Below are 20,359 nucleotides of genomic sequence, written 5' to 3'. Positions count from 1 at the left end.
TTTAAAGTGTAAGAACCTACCAGTCTGTTTTTCCCCTTTGAGAAAACAAACATTTGAGGTTTGTGTCTTTTCATCTGAAGCTATTACTCCATTAATAAAGATGCCTCGGAAAAGTCAGTGGGCCAGGCTAGCTGTCTTCCACCTCTGAGAGCGCTGGACTGGGTCTGTGCATCTTATTTCCTTAGAAAATATCTGTTCTTATTATGACCTTAATTATAAATACCTATATATAGGAATAGGATTTTCCCCTCACCCCACCCTCTTTTAATCATTATCACTTAAGTGTAAACCACACCTCCCCTCACCCCCCTCTCACTGAACAAATGCACTTTAATTCCTAAGGAGAGTGGCTGTTCCCCGCCCTGAAGCCAGATTACTTCAGGAGGAGAGTTGAGGAGGGAGAACTCCTACCAGACCCTGTGAGACAACCAAATTCCTTCATGTAAACACAAATCACACCCATTCTTTCACTGTTCCCACCCCCTGCCACAGGGAAAAAGAAACCACCAAAATGGAAAAGTTTAAATGCCTACCCTGATTGTAGAAGTTTCCCTGGGAGAAAATACCCAATATTAAGTTATTTTCTCAGCTACCAAATTGTAACAAACTTCTAGGTTGTTTTGTGGGAGGCTGAGATTTTTTTTTTTTTTTTCATAAGTCAAGTGAAAACACAGAGGCTATAAGCTGTGATTCTGATTTGTGTCATTGCTAAGTATTAGATTTGTTCTCTCAGTTTGACAGGTGTTCTCAGTCTCTCCTCCTGTGGATTCTGCCCTTCCCCTGATGACAAGCCAATAGTCCTGGGTGGGGTTGCATGTCTCCTAGAGCCCCAGAAGCCCTGTTGTGTCGGGGGAGGGGGGAGGGCTGGAGGGTGGGCAGAGACTGGGGTTGGGGGGAGGGAGAGTCAGAAAAAGAGTGAAGATATGGGTTTATATAAACATATTTAAAGCAGTTTAGCAAAAGCTTTCTCGTTGAACAGCTTTAAGAACAATGTGAATGAAATCTTAGCAACTTGGTTAGTAATTTGAAAAGTCTATTAATGTATACTTGAAATTCTGTTTGTATAAAAATACATTTTCCTCTTTATTTTAACACTGTGTAAAAGAACATTATGCATGTGAGTGGTTTGAGAATTAAATGGTTTAATACTCAGATCTGAATATCTGGTTTCTCTGTATATAGAGATATGTTCATTTAAAATTTATGGATTTTTTTTTTCTTTTTTTAGCATGTTGGGAATACTGACATTTCAGGCTCCCCCTGCCTTTTCAGGACGCCTGCCATCTTTCAAGACGCAGCAGTGACATATTTCCCTCCTTCACTTTCTTGACCCAGATGTGCTCACTGGTAGAGAGAACAATCGAAAGCACTCACTTTCCCACACGCCCAAAAGAATATCCACTTCTCCTTTCCTTGTCTTCATTTCAGGTGTCAGAGTCCATTCATAATCGGGAGGAGTTGTATTTATTTTTTGCTTCTATCACAAACCAAAACGGGAAGAGGTGCAAAAAGTAAGATCACTTTAGTTAACACAAGGGTTGGCTACTCTGCCCATGAAGATAATGGTGTTCAGAGCAACTTCCCTTATAAGAACCAGGAAGGGCCTGTTGGCCTTGAAGGTCACCCTGTTGGGGTTCAGCGAACGGCCTGCGATCCCAATGACAGTACTTGCCGCTGCTTCGCTGCCTTCCTCATTTACCTGCAGGCCACGTAGGAAACAAAACCTCTCCATTAGCTACAGTTCATCACAGGCAGGTCAGTCATCCACAGACACATCAGTTCCTCAAAATGCTATTTGTTTTCCAGTGAAAAGTACACTCGGGTCAGGTTGCATTCCCACCAGAACCCTACTTTTACTCATTCTTTCATCCAATGAACATTGATGTAATAAGCACTTGTGTTCCTCCAAGCCTTGAGCTGTATGCTACGGGCAAGGGTTCCACTCAGAGAACTCCTGGACCAGGAATGTGGATGCCCGCAAGGTTGGCCCATTTCTGGCTGATGAGAGGGATGTTTTTTGGAGTAACAGTCTGACACACTGGTATTCTGACTTGCTAATAAGCAGAATTACCAGAGAGATACTTTCAGAAAATTCTGCTTGTTGACCCAGGATCTCACTAAAACTCTGTCCCTGCCTCTTAATGAAAGCACGTCAGATCCCTGAGCTTTGTGGAGCTGGTGGAAGATAGTGTCTCCCTGTCACTCTTCTTCTCTATTTCCTTCCATCTTCCTGTGCTATTTCATGATCATTCTAGGACTAGATTTATGAGCAGACTGGAGCTTTTGCAACGCCAGGATCTTCTTACTCAAATCACAGACTGGTTTCTAATGGCTTCCCAGGAGATCTCCAATCGGTTGGGGTCCTATATATTGGCTTCCCAAGGTTTTCAAGGAAAGCAACTGCGTTCCAAGAGCTACAGAGGAACCTGGTACCGTTGTTTAGTGGGCTATGGAGGATAAAATGAACGCAGACCTCTGCTTCTTCCTACTGGTAACTCCAAGCCCTCAAGGGTGTCTGACTCGACCTCTTCTCTTTAGGGTCCTTAGAAGAGGATTTTCAATCATAGTTAAAATACTGAGGATAGCTTCCCTTGCAGTCTTCCTAAGTGCTCTTCCCTTCATAATGCATATGGAAGAGGGGGTCCGTACTGTCATTTGTGCTTCCAAAACCATGAGTCCGGTACTCACGTAAAATCCCCACTTCTGATCTCAATACATTTAAGATATACCCCTCGGCTCTTGCTATTGTCCTGTAGGTCACGGACATCTATTGTCCCATGGATTATGTCCCCACATTGCAGATTTTGGCACGTAGCTCATAGCCTTTCTGTCCACCCTAACTCCTGCTAGCATTTGACGCAGTTAAAATCCCTTGGTAGGAGGCCCGTTCAACACCCTAACTTCCCACTTTGCATCCCTCAGCCTCAATGAGCATTGCCTTCACTCTAGTTAAGCAAACCGGCCCCATGGCCACACCTTAAACTCGCCATCTCTCAGAATTACCTGTGAAATCACAGTAATGACACTATCCTCTCAGACTTAACCTTCTGTTTTTCAAGCTATTGCATTTCCTCTTAATACAATTAATCTGACTTCCTTCTGTTCTTTGATCTCTCCATTTTCCGTCTAACTACACTTTCCCACTGAGCTTGGACTCTGCAACTGTATTTACTAGTATCAGGCTCTGAAACCTTTGACTATACCCTTCTTTCTTTGCGATTTCCTCAATCCTGTGACCTTCTCTAATTGGCCATGTCATTTGCCTCTTAGCCTGGTTCCCACAAAGGACAGTGATTCCCAAACTTAGTTGTGGATTAAAATCTCTTGAGGACCTTTGTAAATATGCTGATTCTCGGGCCCTATCCTAGATTCTCCAAGAGTCAAGCTCCCCACCTAACTAATGCTGTTGATCCATAGTTCAGTATTTGAGAACCAGAATTTCTAAAGGCTTTACATAGCTATTCCTCTAGTAAAGAGTTCCATGGGCACCTGACTTGGGGAAACACTAGGTTCAGCAGTATATTTTTTTAAGTTTTTATTCCAATTCCAGCTAGTTAACACACAGTGTTATATTAGTTTCAAGCATACAATATAGTGATTCAACAATTCCACACATCACCTGGTGCTCCTCATGACAAGTGCCCTCCTTAATCCCCATCACCTGTTTCACCCATTCCCCCACCCACCTCCCTTCTGGTAGGTTAAGCAATACTGAACCATTTTTTTCACCATGGAACTCCTTAGATGCCAAAATGGCAGCGTGCGTTGTTAATTTCCCAAGAAGAGGATATGCATTTATTTGACCACCTAACTTCGTGTTTTGCCAGGTAGTCTAAAACTCTAGTTTTCTGTAACACACTCTAGGATATGGCCCATACTCATCAGCTCCTCATTACCCTCCGTTTGCTCTTCACCGATTACGATTAGGCATGTGCCCCCACTGTTCTGTCTAAATTCCTCGGGGAATGGTAACCTGTCGTCACTCTTCAATCTTGTTACTAGATAACTGTTTTCTTGAGGCTCCTCCCTGGGTTTCCACGAGCCCAGACTCTCCTGGTTCTCCTCCTCTGAACTCAGTAGCCTCTGTTGGCTTCTCTTCCTGTGTCACCCTCCCCTAAATGTGTGTGTTCCTGCTTCAGAAGTAGCAGGAGGGAGTGTGGAACAATAGGAAGACGAGGGCTTCAGGGGAAGGCTGTATTCTGGAGGCCTCATGGATAGGGGGGCTACAGATTTGGGGTTTGAAGGACCCTGGAAACATGCCTTTTTCTACAGTCGTGTTCTGCTGTTCGTGCATCTGCTGTCAGACCAGAAGGCCAAGTGGTGTAAGAACTCCAAAGTTACAAATTGCACGACTTATCAATGTACTAAAAAATAAAGCAGCATGGGAATAAAGAAACAGCATAAGAAGAGAGAGCAAAGGGAGGTATACTCACCTCAAGAAAGGCCTTATGGAATGCATCTGAGACGTAGAGGTCACTCCGGCCTTCTGCAACAATACCTAGAAGGAAGACCAGAGAATGTTCTACGAAAACGGGAAAGGTTGGTTTCAACACACAGAAAGAAATTCAGTTTGAATAAGAGGTCCTTTGGTTTGCTTTTTTTTTTTTTAATAGAAATCCTGAACCATCACCTAATGATACTCCCTAAACAAATAAATACATATTAAGAATAATAAAAAGTACTTTGGGCTTGTTCAGCCCGACTCCTGTGAATTTAATCTTATGCTTCAGCTTTTGGAAGGTAGCAGGGGACTCTGTTTTTGAAGAAAAACTCACTCCACCTAGTAGGAATGTCTTTCTTTCCACTCTGGCAATGTTTTCAAGAGGGAAGTTGGTCAGATGTAGTTTGAAATTTTTTCCAGGTTTTACTTAAGTAATTTCTGTACCCAACATGGGCTCACACAACCCCAAGATCAAGAGTTACATGCTTTTCAGACTGAGCCAGCCAGGTGCCCCTGGTTAGACCTCATTTAAAGACAGCCCCTTAAAGGCAAACCCAATTACCTGACATTGTTAACCTCTTTTCTAAAAAGATATTTTAAACCATATTTTTAAAGAATGGTGGATTGGAGGAACCAAAACAACAGAACACTGTTACTGAAGTCTCACAGCTAGAGAAGTCTGGCCACATCTGTTGTCCAAGTGACCTCAAGGAAAACTCATGAGCCCTTTGGAATATCAGGTGAAGGGCTCTTAATGCCTATTTGCTGGGCCCAAGATGTCTCCAGCTCTGAATCGGATCTTTGCTTTGAATTCCGATGTCTTTTCAAGTTCTTTACCACCTGGCCAATCCCCCGTATCAGTTACAGACTCAAAGGATTCCTGTGTCAGCTGGGCCCATGGAGAGCCAAGTGCAAACTCCCCGGTCTACAGAAGAGGAAGCAGACCTTGGGAAGGAAGGGGGCTCCCTGAGTTAGCAGTGGAACTGGGATGAGAGTCCAGGTGTCCTCACCCATTGCTCTTTTCTGCTCTTTCCCCAGTTTTTTCACCTTGGCCCAGACTGCCTTGGGGGAGGGGAGCAGAGGGAAGAGGAACGTCCTTCCTAGGCTCACCTGGGAGCTTGGACTTCTCAGGGTTGAACAGGTCCACGAGGCCCATGTCTTGCAGCTGCTCCTTCACGCTGAAGCTGTCCTCGATGCGGAAGCGGGGCATGTGGACCACCAGCAGGGTCTCCGCTGTCTCATCCAGCCATTCCTGCAGCACCTCCGGGGTGAGCTCCTGCTCCACCTTGGCCAGGCTCTTCTCGGGCTTGGGCAGGATGAGCACCATGGTGATGTCATCGCCCTTGAAGGGCAGCTCGAGCACCTGGGTGCCTTCTGCCACTCGCCGGTAGTGGAACTTGCCTTCCTGGTACATCATGGACGCCGAACACGACTCCCCATCAGCCTTGTAGAACAGTTCCTTCCTTGTGTTCTCGGGGCTGAACTTCGACTTCCACAGGCCCTGGGAGGAGACACGAGGCGGGAGAGAGTCACAAAGCAGGAAGACCAAAGACATCCGTAGGAGAATATTGACATGGGAAATTGTCACATTATTTTTTCCTGCAAATATGTTAGCAGAATTATTAGGAAAAAAGATTAGAGGGATATGCATGAAAAGGTTAACAATGACTATGTCGGAATGATGGAATTATGAGTGTTTTTTTCTGTAAACTTTTCTGTATTTCCCAGATTTTCTGCAGTGGCTCTTCCTTTGCTTTTATAACTAGAAAAATAAAAACTAAAACCAAGAACAACTTACTGGCCTCTCCACAAGCATCTTTTTGAGTTTAAATCTTATTGCCTTTTGCTTTCTGCCTCCCAGCAGCCTCTTTCTCAAAGGCCATCCTCCAAAATGCTAGACTCCACCCCTGATAAATAAAGGCCAAACGCAGATAATAACCTGGTGGGTTTGGGGGTGGGGTGGGGGATAGCATTCAGGAACCCTGCCAGGCAGAGAGTGAGTACTGGCTAACTTCCTACTCAAAGAGGGAGGGTCCCTGGGATTCAAGACACCCCTCTGAAATTTCTGAGCTGTGATTATTCTTTGTCATTTTCTGGCTCATTGATTTGGGGACATGTCATTTAACTCTGAGTGGTGGGTCCTCATTTGTAAAGTTAAGAGCTGGCGATTGCTCATATCTGCAGGATGCTTACTGTGTGCCAGTGTTTTACATGCATTCACTTATTCAGTCCCCTCAGTAACCCTGTGAGGTAGGTGTATCATTATTACCATTTTATAGACGCAGTAGTCAAGGCATAGGATGGTCTCAGGTAACTCAACTGAGTTCACACAGCAGAAATGGAAGAGCCAGGATTTAAACTAAGTAATCTGAGAGGCCCAAGGTCTCATTTATGATCTTGTGAGAATAAAGAGGGCTAATAAATAGCAAAGTGTTCTGTAAACTGTAGAGGGCAGTACACATTGTGTAAATACAACCTACTCCACTCTTGGGGAGAGGGAGGCCCCAAGAGACAAAGTGGTTGGCAACAGCAGTGACCGACTAACCTCCTGGGCCCTGTGCGGGGGTAAGAATGCACGTGGAGCACAGCCCAGGATGGGCAAATGTGCCGCAAATCCGCCTGTCTGAAACTTGTGGCCCTCCCAAGTACCAGTGATCTATTTATTCCCTCATTCCCCTTCCTAAATATATGAAGTCTAAACAGTCTTCAGAACTCTTGGTTCTCTGAGAAAGATAAAAGCATCTGCACTATCAAATCACAGGGACTCTGCAAAGTTTGAGGTGAGCCTAGAGGTTCTGAAGCTTCAGGCAAGGGGAACTTTGAGTCACTCTGGAAGGTGGTCCAGATGATGGAGAAAATCTCAGCCCTGAGGACTGTCAATAGAGTCTGTCATGTTGTTCCAGATTTCAAAATGGAGTTAAATGGATAGCAAAAAAATGGTCACATGGATATGAGAGTTCATCACCATGCACGCTTTGCAGCTGGACCAGCTAAGTTTGTGAGCGTGTGCATGGCTTCCTTGGGTCCGGAGACACTACCAGGCACTCCCAGACTTCAGACCAGCGGCCACGGCCTTAGACGTGGTTCTAGACTGTCGGTAAATCTGTATTTCTTCCCAGGCCACGCGCCGACCATTTCTCAGAGAAGATCTACCTACTGCCCCGTGGTGTGAAAGAAAGTGAGCTGGAGAACAAGAGCAAGTTCTTTGGGCCTGTCTGTTCAGGGCCACTTTGAGTACCTTGAAGTAAATGGTGTTGACCAGCACCAGTACAGTGAGCTCGTCGATGGCTTCTGGGGGAACGACATCAGTGATACGCCCTTCGGTCTTATTGGATACCCATTTGTTGATGGTCATTCTGGACTGCTCTGGATTTTCCTGAGGAGGATAGGAAACAAACCTACTCACCCGTGTTTCAGTGGGCTTCTCCACTTCCCCACACAGCAGTTTATTTTATTCATCAGCCCTCTGCCCTTTCCCACCGTTTGGCCAAGCGATCACTCTAACTCAGGTTGGGGAGACTCACATGTCTAGTGTAATGCCAGGAATCTTCCACATGGTTAGTAAATATTAACAGAAGAAAGAGAAAGAAAGAGAAACAGGAATAAAGGAACAGAAAAGAAAATAGTGTGGGAAAAAGAAAACAAAATGTTATTTTCTCTGATATGCTCTGTGGGAAACTAATGAGTCATGCAGGGATGAGGGGCAAAGAGGATGCCCATGTGGTCCAAAAAAAAAAAAAAAAAAAAAAAAAATTGAGAGACGCTGATTGAATAGAACCAATAGATTTCTTTGTTGCAGGACTTCTCAGAAGACCTAATAGGCACTTCATGAATCTCCAAGAGGAGAATACAGCACGCACCATACACCAATTTTATTTGACCATGGTAACTTTCAAAAATTAAATAAGGAGCCTTGTAGAACTGGCATCTCCAGAATACTTTTTGGTCCTGGTGGACAAAATGAAGAATTTATTATTTATACCACTTTCTCAGAGCAACTACTGCAATCTAAGCCATAGATACCACTGATTTCTCAGGTTTCAAGCAAGAAAATATATTCCAGAGGTTCTTTCTGACTTTCGGTCGTTCCCCACCCCCCAGCCTGCCTTCAACTAGCAGAGCTGTGTTAGTTTGGATCCTGGATCCTGCCTCCCCGTCCTCTCAAGCTGAGTGGAGAGAAAGAACTCTGAGGTCAGGGATGACGTCTGCAACTCACCTTGAAGTCCAGGGGCTGGAGCTTGGCCCCATATACCACCTCACTGATGTCCTGATAGGTCTCGTTGAAGGTAAGGGATTTGTCTCCAAAAAGGCGGTTGGCTGATACTAGCTCAGAGGATTTGTTGGCTTTTCGATAGAGTCGGCAGTTCAGTTTGGCGAAGAAAAAGTGCACCTGATCAGATGTTTTCTCGGAGATGGTATCAAACTTAAAAACCTGTAGAAGCCAAAAGAAAACGGTGGAAAAGCCTGGCTAACATGGTGGTGAACACAACACTGGTTAGCCCCCTATCTACAGCCACCTCAGTTGTGAGCTCCTTCGAGCACAGCGCCTGGAACGGCCCCTGTTTTCTAAATGAGTATGTGGATAAAAGGAGAAAAAAGGGGAGGGAGGAGGAAGGGTAAAGACACAAAGAGAGTCTCTAACAGGCTCCAGACCAATACGTGTTTTCTTGCGTGTCCGGTAATGAGGCAGAAAGACTTCGGATTGTACCTCCATCAGCTGCTTGAGGGTATTGTCACAGGCACCCAGCTTGGTCATAGCAAAAGCTGTGGAGATACTCAGGGGCGATAGGAAGATGTTGTCATTGTCATTCTTGGAGTCGGCCAGGTGCTGATAGAAGGCAGTGGCGAAGCGGGAATTGGCCTTGGACAGTTCCCAAACCCGCCGGTTGGTGGCCTCGGGGATCTTCTGCTCTGAGCCCTCATCCTCCATTGCCTTCTTCTCTGGGGAACGGTAGATGCACATGGGATTCACAGGAATGTCCCGAGGCTTGGCTGTGCAGATGTCCTCCACGGGGCTCCAGTGACAGGTCACGCAGCCCCAGAGGCCAATGAGCAAGGAGAGAAGACATATCCTCCTATAGGGAGACAGAAAGCTGAGTTAAGCTAAGCTGGGAAAACTATCCCCACTGCCCATCACAGACTTGCCCCAGTGAAGCATGGGATTCCAGCCCACCTGGCCAGGAGGAGGGCCCAAACCTTTGCAAAGTACAAGGGGCCAGGACAAGCCCGGTCCTGGACTCCTTGCAAGAGGATAGTTCTACTCGCCTGGACATAGTCATGCTAAAATTAAAATCAACTATTGAAGCGACTGATGGTTATAAAGTACCGTGTGCCCAAGGCTGGGAGAAATAAAGAATGCAAAGCTTCCGTTGGTGAGATGGGGCACGCACATGTGACAGGCAGGGGACTTCAGTGTCCAGTGAAAACTTAGGGCGGTGGGAGGAGCCATTGGCAGAAGCTGTTTAGGAAAGGCCTCAGAAATGGCGTGAATGTCACCTGGATGTTGAGAGATCGGAAGGATCTTGACTGATGCAGCAGAGATTTCAGTCATACAACGGGGTGAGAGGGAATGAACAGGGCAAAGCACCATCTGTGTGCTGGAGCCTCCCCAGGCCTCTAGCTCCAGCCCTAACCTCCCAAGGAGCTCCAGACCGATCGGTTGCTGGACAATTCCTCCCGGACGGCCCGAAGATTCCTTAGTGAAAAACGACCAAACTGCACTTGCAACTGTCACCCGCCCACCTGCTTCTCCTTCTACATCCTCCAAAGCAACAAATGGGCCCCTCGCGCATGCTGACATCCAACCCAGAAAGCTGGCGGGCTCTCTGGATTCCTCCCTCGAAAACCCTCTCTAGTCAGACCCTGGATTCCATTAATTCTGTTCCCTGGCTCTCTCACTGCCTTAGTTCAGGCCCTCATCATTTCTCTGCCTGGAAATTTTCATAGTTGCCAACAGGGGTTCACTAAAAGCAAATGAAATTAATCTTAACTTAAAAACAAAAAAAGTGAGATCACGAGACTGGCAAACTAGGAAAATTGGAACACTCGGTTAAGCAAACCAAGGCATAAACTCTTGTAATATTTTTGTAGAAAGACCAGGGGCTTCCTCTGGTTGACTTGGGAGTCCGTGTGGGTACTGAGCCTTCCCCCGGCAGAAAAAGACACGCACACAGTGCTGAGAGGACTCTCTGAGGTGGCCTGCTGGCAAGTGTTGGGCTGCGGAAGCTGGGGACCGCCGAGGGGGACTTGGCTTCTTGCGTGAGACGAGGCAAACTCTGCGGCCCTTTAAGAATCGAGGCACGGAGTGGGAGAGAAGATGGGAGCCGCTCAGGGTGATTTAGGAGGCGGGGTGAAGAAGCAGAGACAGAGACCCTTGCCATGCATCTCCCTGTCTTGCTCGCCTTTTGTTTCCTGTTTGGTCCCTCAGCCACGTTTGGAAATACAAGTGGAGGCTGAGGGGGATCTGGGAGCTTTGTTCGTGGGGGAAAGAATCACCAATACGGTGTGCCCCGGCCTCACTTCCAGCCCCCCAGAACAACCCGGGTCAGGAAGGGAATGTGTGTGATATCGAGGGAGGAGGGGACCTCGCCGTGAGGCAAGGGGACAGAGCTGCTATCCTTCAGCCAAAGGTCACTGAGATCTTGGAGTGGGGGGGGGGGGGGGGGGGGGAGGCAACCAAGCTGGAGGAGAAGGAAAAAAGGAGTTAGGAGGTCCTCACAGGTTAAATAGGTTAAATTTGCCCTCTTTTCAGCTGTCTGGTGGGCCTGGGAATTTCCCCCGGAGCGTCTCCCGGCTGCCGTGAGGGCTGGCGCTGCCACAGCTGTGACACAGGGAAGACATGCCCGGTTTCTTGAGCTAAGAGCCCAAGGTGTGGCTTACCCCAAGAGGGAGTGGGAGGGAGGGCACTTGGCATGACGTCTTCCAAACACATCTTTTTTTGTAACTACCCAGGGAGAGGGCCTGGTTTTCTCAAAGGTGTCGAGGCCACCCTTCAAAAGTCAGAAAACCCAATGAGGGCATGCGAAAGAGAAAACTCGCCTCTCTTACCTTTTTCCAGCAGCTACAGTTCCTATCTCATTGGAAAACATGGTTGCTAATCTTCCACGGGGCCGGGCGAGTGGAGATAGTGTGTTCTGAGGCAATCCCTCTGAAAACTGGTTCTTTCCTCTAAATCTGACTGAGGTTCCAGAAGCTCGGGTGGGGGAGGGAACTGGTGACGAGGGGAAAACTGAGGTCAAAGGCTGATGACCAGCTTCCAGGGTTAAGCAAAGTGTACAGGCCCGTGTTGTTTAATTAGTAGAGAAGTTTTAAAGTTCAGTCAGGTCGAGGGAAGGCAAGGCCCACCTTTCTTACCCATACTCCTTCACTCTCTTCTTTATCTTCGCAGAAAAGGAAAAGGAGGAATGTTCACAAATTCAAACTTGGTCAGAAAATGCCTGAGGAGAAGTTTGTTTTCAGGAATTTCTTTTCCCCCTGGTTATCGAAACGAGGAGACAGAAAATAGGTGAATATAACTAGTCAAATCGAATGTCCAGAAACTTCTAGCTTTCCACCTGCTCAGTGTAATATGCTCTCTTTCACAGCTCTCTTTCAGGAGAAAGAGTCCATAATATCTAGTCAGAGGGGAGCGTGTTCTGAAACAAGTACTGCCTTCAGGATTCTAAGAGCCAACATGTCCGTGACGCAGACGAGGACTCACAAGGGAGTAATTGATCCCACTGGGGGATCAGGAGACAAAGTATGAGGCAGGTAAAAAAACACACAAGCTACTGCTGAAATATTTCTTTATTTTTTTTTTAAAGATTTTATTTTAAAGTAATCTACATCCAGCATGGGGCTTGAACTCGCACCCCGAGATCAAGAGTCACATGTCCTACCAACCGAGCCAGCCAGGCACCCCTGAAATACTTCTTTAAAAGCAAAGAAACCAAATCCTATTTCTTTGTATATATTGTTATTTTTACTTATTTTAGTTATTGGGGAGATTAAATGAATTTAAACTAAGGGGGATAAAGGGCAGGTGTATTTTTATTTTCCTCTTCCTAAATGGCCAAAAACAGTACCATAAGGATTGCTGCAACAGTACTCACAGGATAAGCATGCCTCCTTTTGTGTGATTAAAGATTCTTTGAGGGTGGTATACTCATAGGAATTCATATATTATATATGTAATACATATTATTATTTTTCTGTGCTAGTTGGGAGTAAGTTGCAGATCTAATGTCCCTTTATCCCTAAATAGTGTGAAGTTTCTAAAAACAAGGATTTACTTACCAGACCACAGTACAGTGATCAAAGGCAGAAAAGCTGACGATGATGTAGTATTATATTCAAATCTATAAGCCATATTTTAAGCTTGCCAATTGTCCTACTCAACTTTTGCCCTCAGGATCCCCTTGTAATCTTGCTAAATAACACCTAAATATTATTAAAAATTATATATTAAGGGGCACCTGGATGGCTCAGTCGGTTGAGCGTCTGACTTCGGCTTGGGCCATGATCTTGTGGTTTGTGAGTTTGAGCCCCACGTTGGGCTCGCTGCTGTCAGAGCAGAGCCTGGAGCTGCTTCGGATCCTCTATTTCCCTCTCTCTCTGCCACTCTCCTGCTTATGCTCTCTCTCCCAAAAATAAAACAAAGCATTTAAAAAAATTTTAATGATATATTAAAAGTTAGACTTCACATATACACGAAGGAGCCCTGGAAGTCCCCACGCTTTGGGAGACATTGATTTAGTGCCTCCCACCTCCATTTTGTTCTCCTTTTCTAGCATCACACATCGCATTTAGTTGTCATGTCTCTCTTTTTTACAGCCCAGAGGTCTTCTATTTTTTCTACATCTATCCTGCCATGAGTTCACAGAGGATTGGTTCCATCAGCTCAGACTCCTTTGGTTCTCCCAGTGTGCTCTGGGTGGAGCAGGCTGGTGCTTCAGTTAAACCCAAGTACCTTTCTCTCTGTCTTGTCTGGCTTCTTTCTTTTTCTAATGATTTTCCTTCACGCTTCAGGGAGCAATCTCGGCACTTAGAATGCTTAATATGTTCAATACACACATTAATTTTCTTGGCAAGAGTCTTGCCCTTAACTTGTCTACAACAATGCCAACAGCACACTGGGTAACATTGTGGACTTTTCCAGGTTTGCCATGTTAACATTCATGAGGCATTCCTTTTAGCACAGTGCCTATCCCCTTGATGGCTACAATACCATCTTTCTTGTAGAGTTGCCTATATGTGGCCAAAGGAACAACCCAGTGTTTCCCAGAACCCCATGTTCGTTTCCTACAGAACATATAGTGGGTGACTCTACTCTTCCCCTTTGTGTTGGTCATTTTGGCAAATTACTGTAAGCTGGTGGATCTAGCTGAAAGGGTGTCATGTTTCTAGTGTCTTCTAGTTTGGAAAAGTTGCTCTCTTTTGTCATTTTTTTAAGAGTACAAGCCAAATATTTTTGAAGGATGTCTCTCAATTTGTGTATTGTCTGAGGTTTCCTCAGGATTAGATTCGAGTTATACTCTTTTAGGGGGCAGGCATACTACAGAGTGATATTGTGTCCTTCTCGCTGCATCATATCAGGAGACACATGATGTCAATTTGTTCCATTTCAGGTGTGATGTTAACTTTGATCACTTGGTTACAATGGTGTCTGCCAACTTTCTTTCTCTGTCAATAAAACTGCAATTTTACATTTTTAATTTTATTATTATTATTTTTAATGTATATTTTTGAGAAAGACAGAGCATGGGCGGGGGAGGGGCAGAGAGAGAGGGAGACACAGAATTCTTAGCAGCTCCAGGCTCCAGAGTGTCAGCACAGAGACCAACGTGGGTCTCAAAGTCACGAACCGTGAGATCGTGACCTGAGCCGAAGTCGGACGCTTTAACCAATGGAGGCACCCAGGCTTCCCTCCCTTTTCTGTTAAATAAGTATCTTGTGGGCAGATAACTTGAGAGTGTATATATATTGTTTTTCATCAAACTTCCACCTGCTAATTTTACTATCCCTCACGATTCTTTTGCAAGACTTTTTAAACACTGTACTTTCTCAGTTATTTCTCATCTGATTCCCTGAAAAGGATTATCACTGAAAATGATTAGAATTAAAAGAGACTAAGCTGGCACATTCTTCTGCTGGGGTGTGAGGACATAGGTCCTTGTACCCATTGCTAAGGGGAGTGAGTGCAGAATGCTGTAACTTTGGGTGGTTTTTTTTTCAGAATCCTGTAACTTTGAAGGGAAATTTGACAATACATGTCAAAAATACCATGTATCCTACAGATACATCTGCATGGGTGTCAGTGAGATTACTAACTGTAACCGATGGGTAACAATAGCAAAAGATGAGAAACAACTTCCACCTATAGGGGACTAGTTAAATAAACCAAGGTATATCCCCACTGGAAGATTATGCCACTGTCAAAAAGGATAAAGATCCTTTTTCTGAACCGATATGGAAGATCTCCAGGATAATTACGTGGGAAAGAAAACAAGCTGCAGGTCAGTGTTTAGTATGCTACTTTTGTATCACAAAGTGCAGATGATATGGGTGAGGGGTGGATAGTCAGGGGAGGAAGCAAGACTTGTCAATATGTACCTCCTTACTCATATTCTACTTTCTCTTTTTAAAATTTATTTATTTTGAGGGAGACAGGGGGAGAGAGAGAGAATCCCAAGCAGGCTCTGCACTGTCAGCACAGAGACTGACGCTGGGCTCGAACCAATGAACCATGAGATCATGACCTGAGCCGAAATCAAGAGCCAAAGGCTTAACTGAGCCACCCAAGTGCCCCTAGCGTTCTACGTTTTAACATGCCCGTGTATCACTTATTCATACAAGTCTGGACTTTGTGAGCAATAAGGGTGTCAGTGTTTATTCCATGGAGACTTGGGGAGAGGGGAGAACCAGGCCACGATGAAGGTGGTGGCAGCACCAGAGAGGATCTAGAAGCTGGATGAGCCCTGGGCTCCTAACAAAGGAGAAAAGGAGAGTGAGAGACGCCCAGTTCAGTGTCTACAGGTGGAACAGAGGTGTTTAGGTGCACCCGGCCTGGTAAAAAATTTCTAATGGCTGTATACTATTCCATGGTCTATAATGTAACCATTACTTTGCATTAGCTTAGGTAAAATCCTTTAAATCTTTGAATATGACTATCAGAATGGGTGCCACTTTAAAACACTATACACCAGGATCTATGCTAAGTGCTTTACAGGCATTAGCTTATATAATTCATTTGTCAGCTATACCAGGAAGATATTATTATGCCCAGTTAACAGATAAGAAAACTGCTATTCACAAGGGTTAAGAACTTGACCCAAATTACAAAGCTAGCAAAGTTGAGATTCAGACCCTTTGTGTGCCTGTGTCATGGGTTTTGTGCTCCTATAAGGTACATATGAAGAAAATGTCTGTCTCTCCAAATTAAAACTCAGCGTACGATTGTTGTTCTTGGGTCAGGGGTTATATGTCACCACCTGGTTCTCCTCCTGTGGATATTCTCTATAAAGTTTGTCTATGATTCCCTCCAAATCCAGGACCAGGAATGAACCCAAGGACTTCCACCTTCTTTCTTGGTTACACATATTTTATTAGAAAGCATTTGTCTCTGATGGACATTCCAAACAAGATTTTCTTTTTTTCAATAATTAAAACACAATTTTTAAAAATTTATTATCAAGAGAAAGTGAGCACAAGCTGGGGAGAGGCAGAGAGAGAGACACACACACACAAAATCTGAAGCAGGCTCCAGGCTCTGAGCTGTCAGCACAGAGCCCAAATGCAGGGCTCGAACCCACAGGCCGTGAGATCGTGACCTGAGCCGAAGTCAGGCGCCCCCCCAAACGAGATTTTCAATTGGTCTTGGGTGTCTTTAACATCAGCGTAGTCGCTGGGTCTCACACAGCACCCCTTCCCTTTTTACCGTCTAGACTTTCATGACCCCGAAACCCCTTTCCTCTTAGTTCATCTCAGACTGGTTTGATGAGGAAAGGGAAAAAAAGTTGGGCAAACAAATCTGGGTTTCCCCCTCCCACCCACAGAATCGTCAATATTCTGTCATGTTTTAACAATTGTTTATATTTAGATATATACAAATATGTTTAAATCAAAATTTTCCTGGTGACTTCTAACCATTTCTGCAATTGGAGGCAGACTTCATTTTCCAAGTGGTAACCAGGGCCTCTCTGTGCTTTGCTGTGTTAGGGGCCACAGAGAGGAAAGAATATAGCATTCAGTCACCCTCTCTTTTTTTAAACACTCCCTTAAAGTTCAGGGGCACCTGGGTGGCTCAGTCGGTTAAGTGTCAGACTTCGGCTCAGGTTGTGATCTCATGGTTCATGGTTCAGGAGTTTGAGCCTCGCACCAGGCTCTGCACTGACAGCGTGGAGCCTGCTTTGGATCCTATCTCCCTCTCTCTGCTCCTGCCCCACTTGTGCGCATTCTCTCTCTCAAAATAATACACTTAAAAAAGTGTGAATGCTGCCTTCAAGTTCAGTAACAAAATGAACAAATTCCCCTTTCCCTAGCCTTGCCTCTAGGCTCAGAAGCAGCTCCTAAGCAGGTAGCTGATCCTCGCTGTTCATTCTCTCATGTCCCTGCCCTGTTTTACTCTTCCCTTTGGCTCCAAGAGTAAGACCTTGGTGGAGAACAAACAGTAGAACTGAGCTCCTGCCGTCAGTTACTGAGTAACTCACAGCTGAACTCTTCCATGGAAATTTGGCAAAACATCTTTCCATTTTTGGAAAAACAGAGCTATCCCCAACTCCCCCGGGTTTCTAGTTTCTAGTATGCTATTTTAACTAAGGGTGAAATAAAGTTCATCAAAATAATCCTGCATTATCATTTGGCAGTTTTTAGGTAAGATTCTCAAAGCATCTCATTGGAATTTGCTCAAGTTCTCACAACTGTTAGAAAGTTCAGCTTTAGTTTCAGGGACACCAAATCAAAGTAACAAATATTTATTGAACATGCCCAGTGCACATGCCACTGGGTCTTCAATGTACCAGGTACTCAAATAAATATTTGAATTTGAAGAAACCCAGGTTCAGAGTAGTTTTGCCTACTTGACAGAAAAATACTTTAAATGTAAAGGTTATTAAAAATGCTTAATTATCCAGCAGCACTGACACCTTGTGTGAACTCAGAAATACTGGGAGAGAGTCACATGGAGTTAAAGTTCATTGTCTTACTTCAGTTCCGGAAGTTGTAGGTGGGGAAAGAAAAATAGAGAAGAGGAAAAGGCAAGAGAGCAGAGGAAGAGGTATGGGGGAAAGTTCTCTGGAGAAAGGGGGTGGGTTGGACAAACCCAGAAGCAGCAGGAAGAAACTGACAGTAAAGCTAAGGCCAAGGGTGTTTTTTGGTAAGTACAGGTCAATCATGTGACCGACGTCTCTCACCCACCTCTGCCAAGGGCTGCTTTAGCAAATCTATCCAAATCCATTTGAGGGGTGAGGTGGAAATGAGGGTCTAGGGATGAATGTGGCTTGGTAGCTTTTATTCCATCAGGACACACACAGTGGGTTTCAGACCCTTTCCTGATGGCTAGTGCTAAAAAGCAACAGATGCTGGTTGGGTACAGGCTGTTCCCACATGGAACGGAATAGCATCTTGTGTCCCTACCGAAGTTCAGCTAACCTGGGAATGGTGCTGAAGGGAAAGCCCGAGCGGTTCAGTTAGAGCCAACAGGCCGGCCCACTCTGGAGAGGCCACCTGCATCACGGCCTAGGTCTGTCCCAGAGTTCAGCAGTCTCCCTAGCTTGTCAGGGTAACGAAAAGCCCAATCAGTTAGATGACGAGGAGGGCAGGCTTGGGGCCGAAAGAAAATCAGAGGGCACCTTTTAGGTCATAATAGCCTGAATGTTTTAGATTTGAGAGGATAAGGTGATGATAAATTGAGATGACTGTAGGTTTTCCTTGAAACTATTTTGAAGAGCTTTGATATTGCAAAGGTAATCCCCCCCCCCACCCCCTTTTAAGCTGGTGATATAGGAATAGACCTAGACCTAGTGCTTGGTCAGGGGAAGCAGGGGAAGCAACTGACTTTGGGGGCACCTGTTTGGGCATTTAAGAATGCCAGTCATGCTTGTACCATGTGTTGTCAAGTTATGGCTCAATTAAACACTGTCTGCGAAGTTCCTCCCTCCTCTTCATTCCCCATCCTGGTGCTGGCTGGCCCTTACTAGTTCTTGTTAACTCTACTGACGGCAACCGATTCACTGGGTTCTCTGCCACATGAAATCACAGCGATCACATCACAGTCTGGCTTAAAATCTTTACTAATTTTTACTTGCTAAAAGATAAAATCCAAATGGCTCAGAATTGTATGCAAAGCTTTTCAAGGCCTGGCCTCAAACTAACTTTCCTAGCTGTCTCCCATTGCAAGGCCACATTCATATGCATGGGGGTGTGTACACGCTCCCGGGATGCAGCGTCTGCGCCCCACTTTGCTCACCTTAGAAACCCTTTCCTACCTTTACAAATCAACTCTTCAGATGTAAAAACTTTCCTGAAGCACCTTGCTTCTCCAGCTCTAGGCATTTTCCTTGAAACAGTCCCCGGGTCATGCTAATTATGTCTTACAACTCATTCACTCCCCAAGTCTGACTGCAGAAACCGGGTCTTTCTGCTTCTAAAATTGCCTGTGACATAGAAACTTGCTACTCACAACTGTGGTCCTTGGCCAAACAGGACCCGCATCACCCGGGAGCACATTAGATAATCCCAAGCCCCACTCCAGACCTGCTGAAACAGTAACTGCGCTTTAACACGAGCACCAGGTAATGCGTGTGCACGTGAAGTCCGAGAAGCACCAACACAGAAGCTCTCCAATAAATGTGAGTAAAGAGGCACAAATCAAATCCCTTCATTCCCCTGCATGCAACCTTTCCTTGGATTTCCTTCCAGAATAAAACCCAAATACTACAGCATTGTCTGCAGGCCTCTGTGACCCAGCTATGCCTCCTCTCAGGCCGTTCACTCCCTCTACTTTTGCCTCCACCACTTTGTCTCAGGGGCACAGATTCTTCTTTCCAAAGAAGAAATCCACACATCCTGTTTTCTCTGACTAGGACTCTCTTGTCTCCAGCATTACCTGCCATTCTGTCCATCCGTAAAGTCTTACCTTCAGCGCAACTTCCTCAGGAAAGCCTCTGCCGCCCAGCCAAGCCAGGTTAAGTCTTCTTTGTGTGTATTCTCACAGCTCCTTGCTCTTCCAAGGACAACTGTGGTTGAATACTTTGGTAATTTTAGTGGTTTGTTGATCGTTACCAATTTTTAAACTATATTCACGTCAATTTCCATAATTGGGAGTCTAAGCTCCTTGAGGATAAAGGCAGCATTATCTTCTCAGTATTGGACATATTATTAAGTACTCAATGGGCCACCATGTTGGAAAGTAGGATTTACTAACTGATCATTACAGATTAGCTGGATACTGTAAATGACGTGCTAATACATACAAAAAACAAACTCCTGTTAATCTACGTGGGTCTCAGTGTAAGGGGTCAGAAAATTGCTTGTGGGGAGGGTAGGCCTAGGTAAATGGTAAGATGGCAGGGCTGGTCCTGGAATTCTCTCTCTAGATTTTGTAACATTCAAGGATGGCTGCAGCAGTTACCATCCTTCATACCCCTGAACTTTTTTTTTTTACTACGGTTCCTTCCTTTGAGGTCAAGTATGGTACCAAACAAAGGACACCTAATTGCTAATTGTTAGTAGGAGGAGTAACTAACCTTCACTGGTCATGAGTAGTATTCTTCTCTTAAAGTATGGACGTTTACAAAAAAATTAAAATTAAAAGAAAAAAAAAGACATTTACTGGGGTGCCTGACTTTGGCTCAGGTCATGATCTCACAGTTTGTGAGTTCGAGCCCCACATCAAGCTCACTGTTGTCACTGCAGAGCCTGCTTTGAATCCTCTGTTTCCCC

The 20,359-nt window shown here is 45.1% G+C and overlaps 1 protein-coding gene and 1 long non-coding RNA gene across 2 annotated transcripts; one reads left to right on the top strand and one right to left on the bottom strand.

The window, feature by feature from the left end:
• Positions 1 to 1,445: 1,445 nt before the first annotated feature.
• Positions 1,446 to 11,630, bottom strand: SERPINC1 (serpin family C member 1). Its single transcript, XM_019425316.2, has 7 exons — positions 11,489 to 11,630; positions 9,150 to 9,516; positions 8,658 to 8,873; positions 7,680 to 7,817; positions 5,552 to 5,942; positions 4,434 to 4,498; positions 1,446 to 1,699 (listed from the first exon to the last, which is right to left on the bottom strand). Exons 1-7 carry the CDS (start codon positions 11,527 to 11,529, stop codon positions 1,523 to 1,525), a joined length of 1,395 nt encoding a protein of 464 aa, XP_019280861.1. The 5' UTR covers positions 11,530 to 11,630; the 3' UTR covers positions 1,446 to 1,522.
• A 202-nt stretch (positions 11,631 to 11,832) lies between these two features.
• On the top strand, positions 11,833 to 12,445 carry LOC128778855 (uncharacterized). The gene is made up of 2 exons (XR_008424662.1): positions 11,833 to 11,945; positions 12,025 to 12,445. It is a non-coding gene; the product is annotated as an uncharacterized LOC128778855 (long non-coding RNA).
• Positions 12,446 to 20,359: the final 7,914 nt, after the last annotated feature.

Source organism: Panthera pardus, unplaced genomic scaffold (assembly GCF_024362965.1).
Source record: "Panthera pardus isolate Hobbes unplaced genomic scaffold, ASM2436296v1 HiC_scaffold_21, whole genome shotgun sequence".
In the NCBI taxonomy this organism is placed as follows: Eukaryota; Metazoa; Chordata; class Mammalia; order Carnivora; family Felidae; genus Panthera; species Panthera pardus.
Note: the sequence above shows the minus strand (reverse complement) of the source record. Positions and strands in the feature narration are given on the sequence as shown.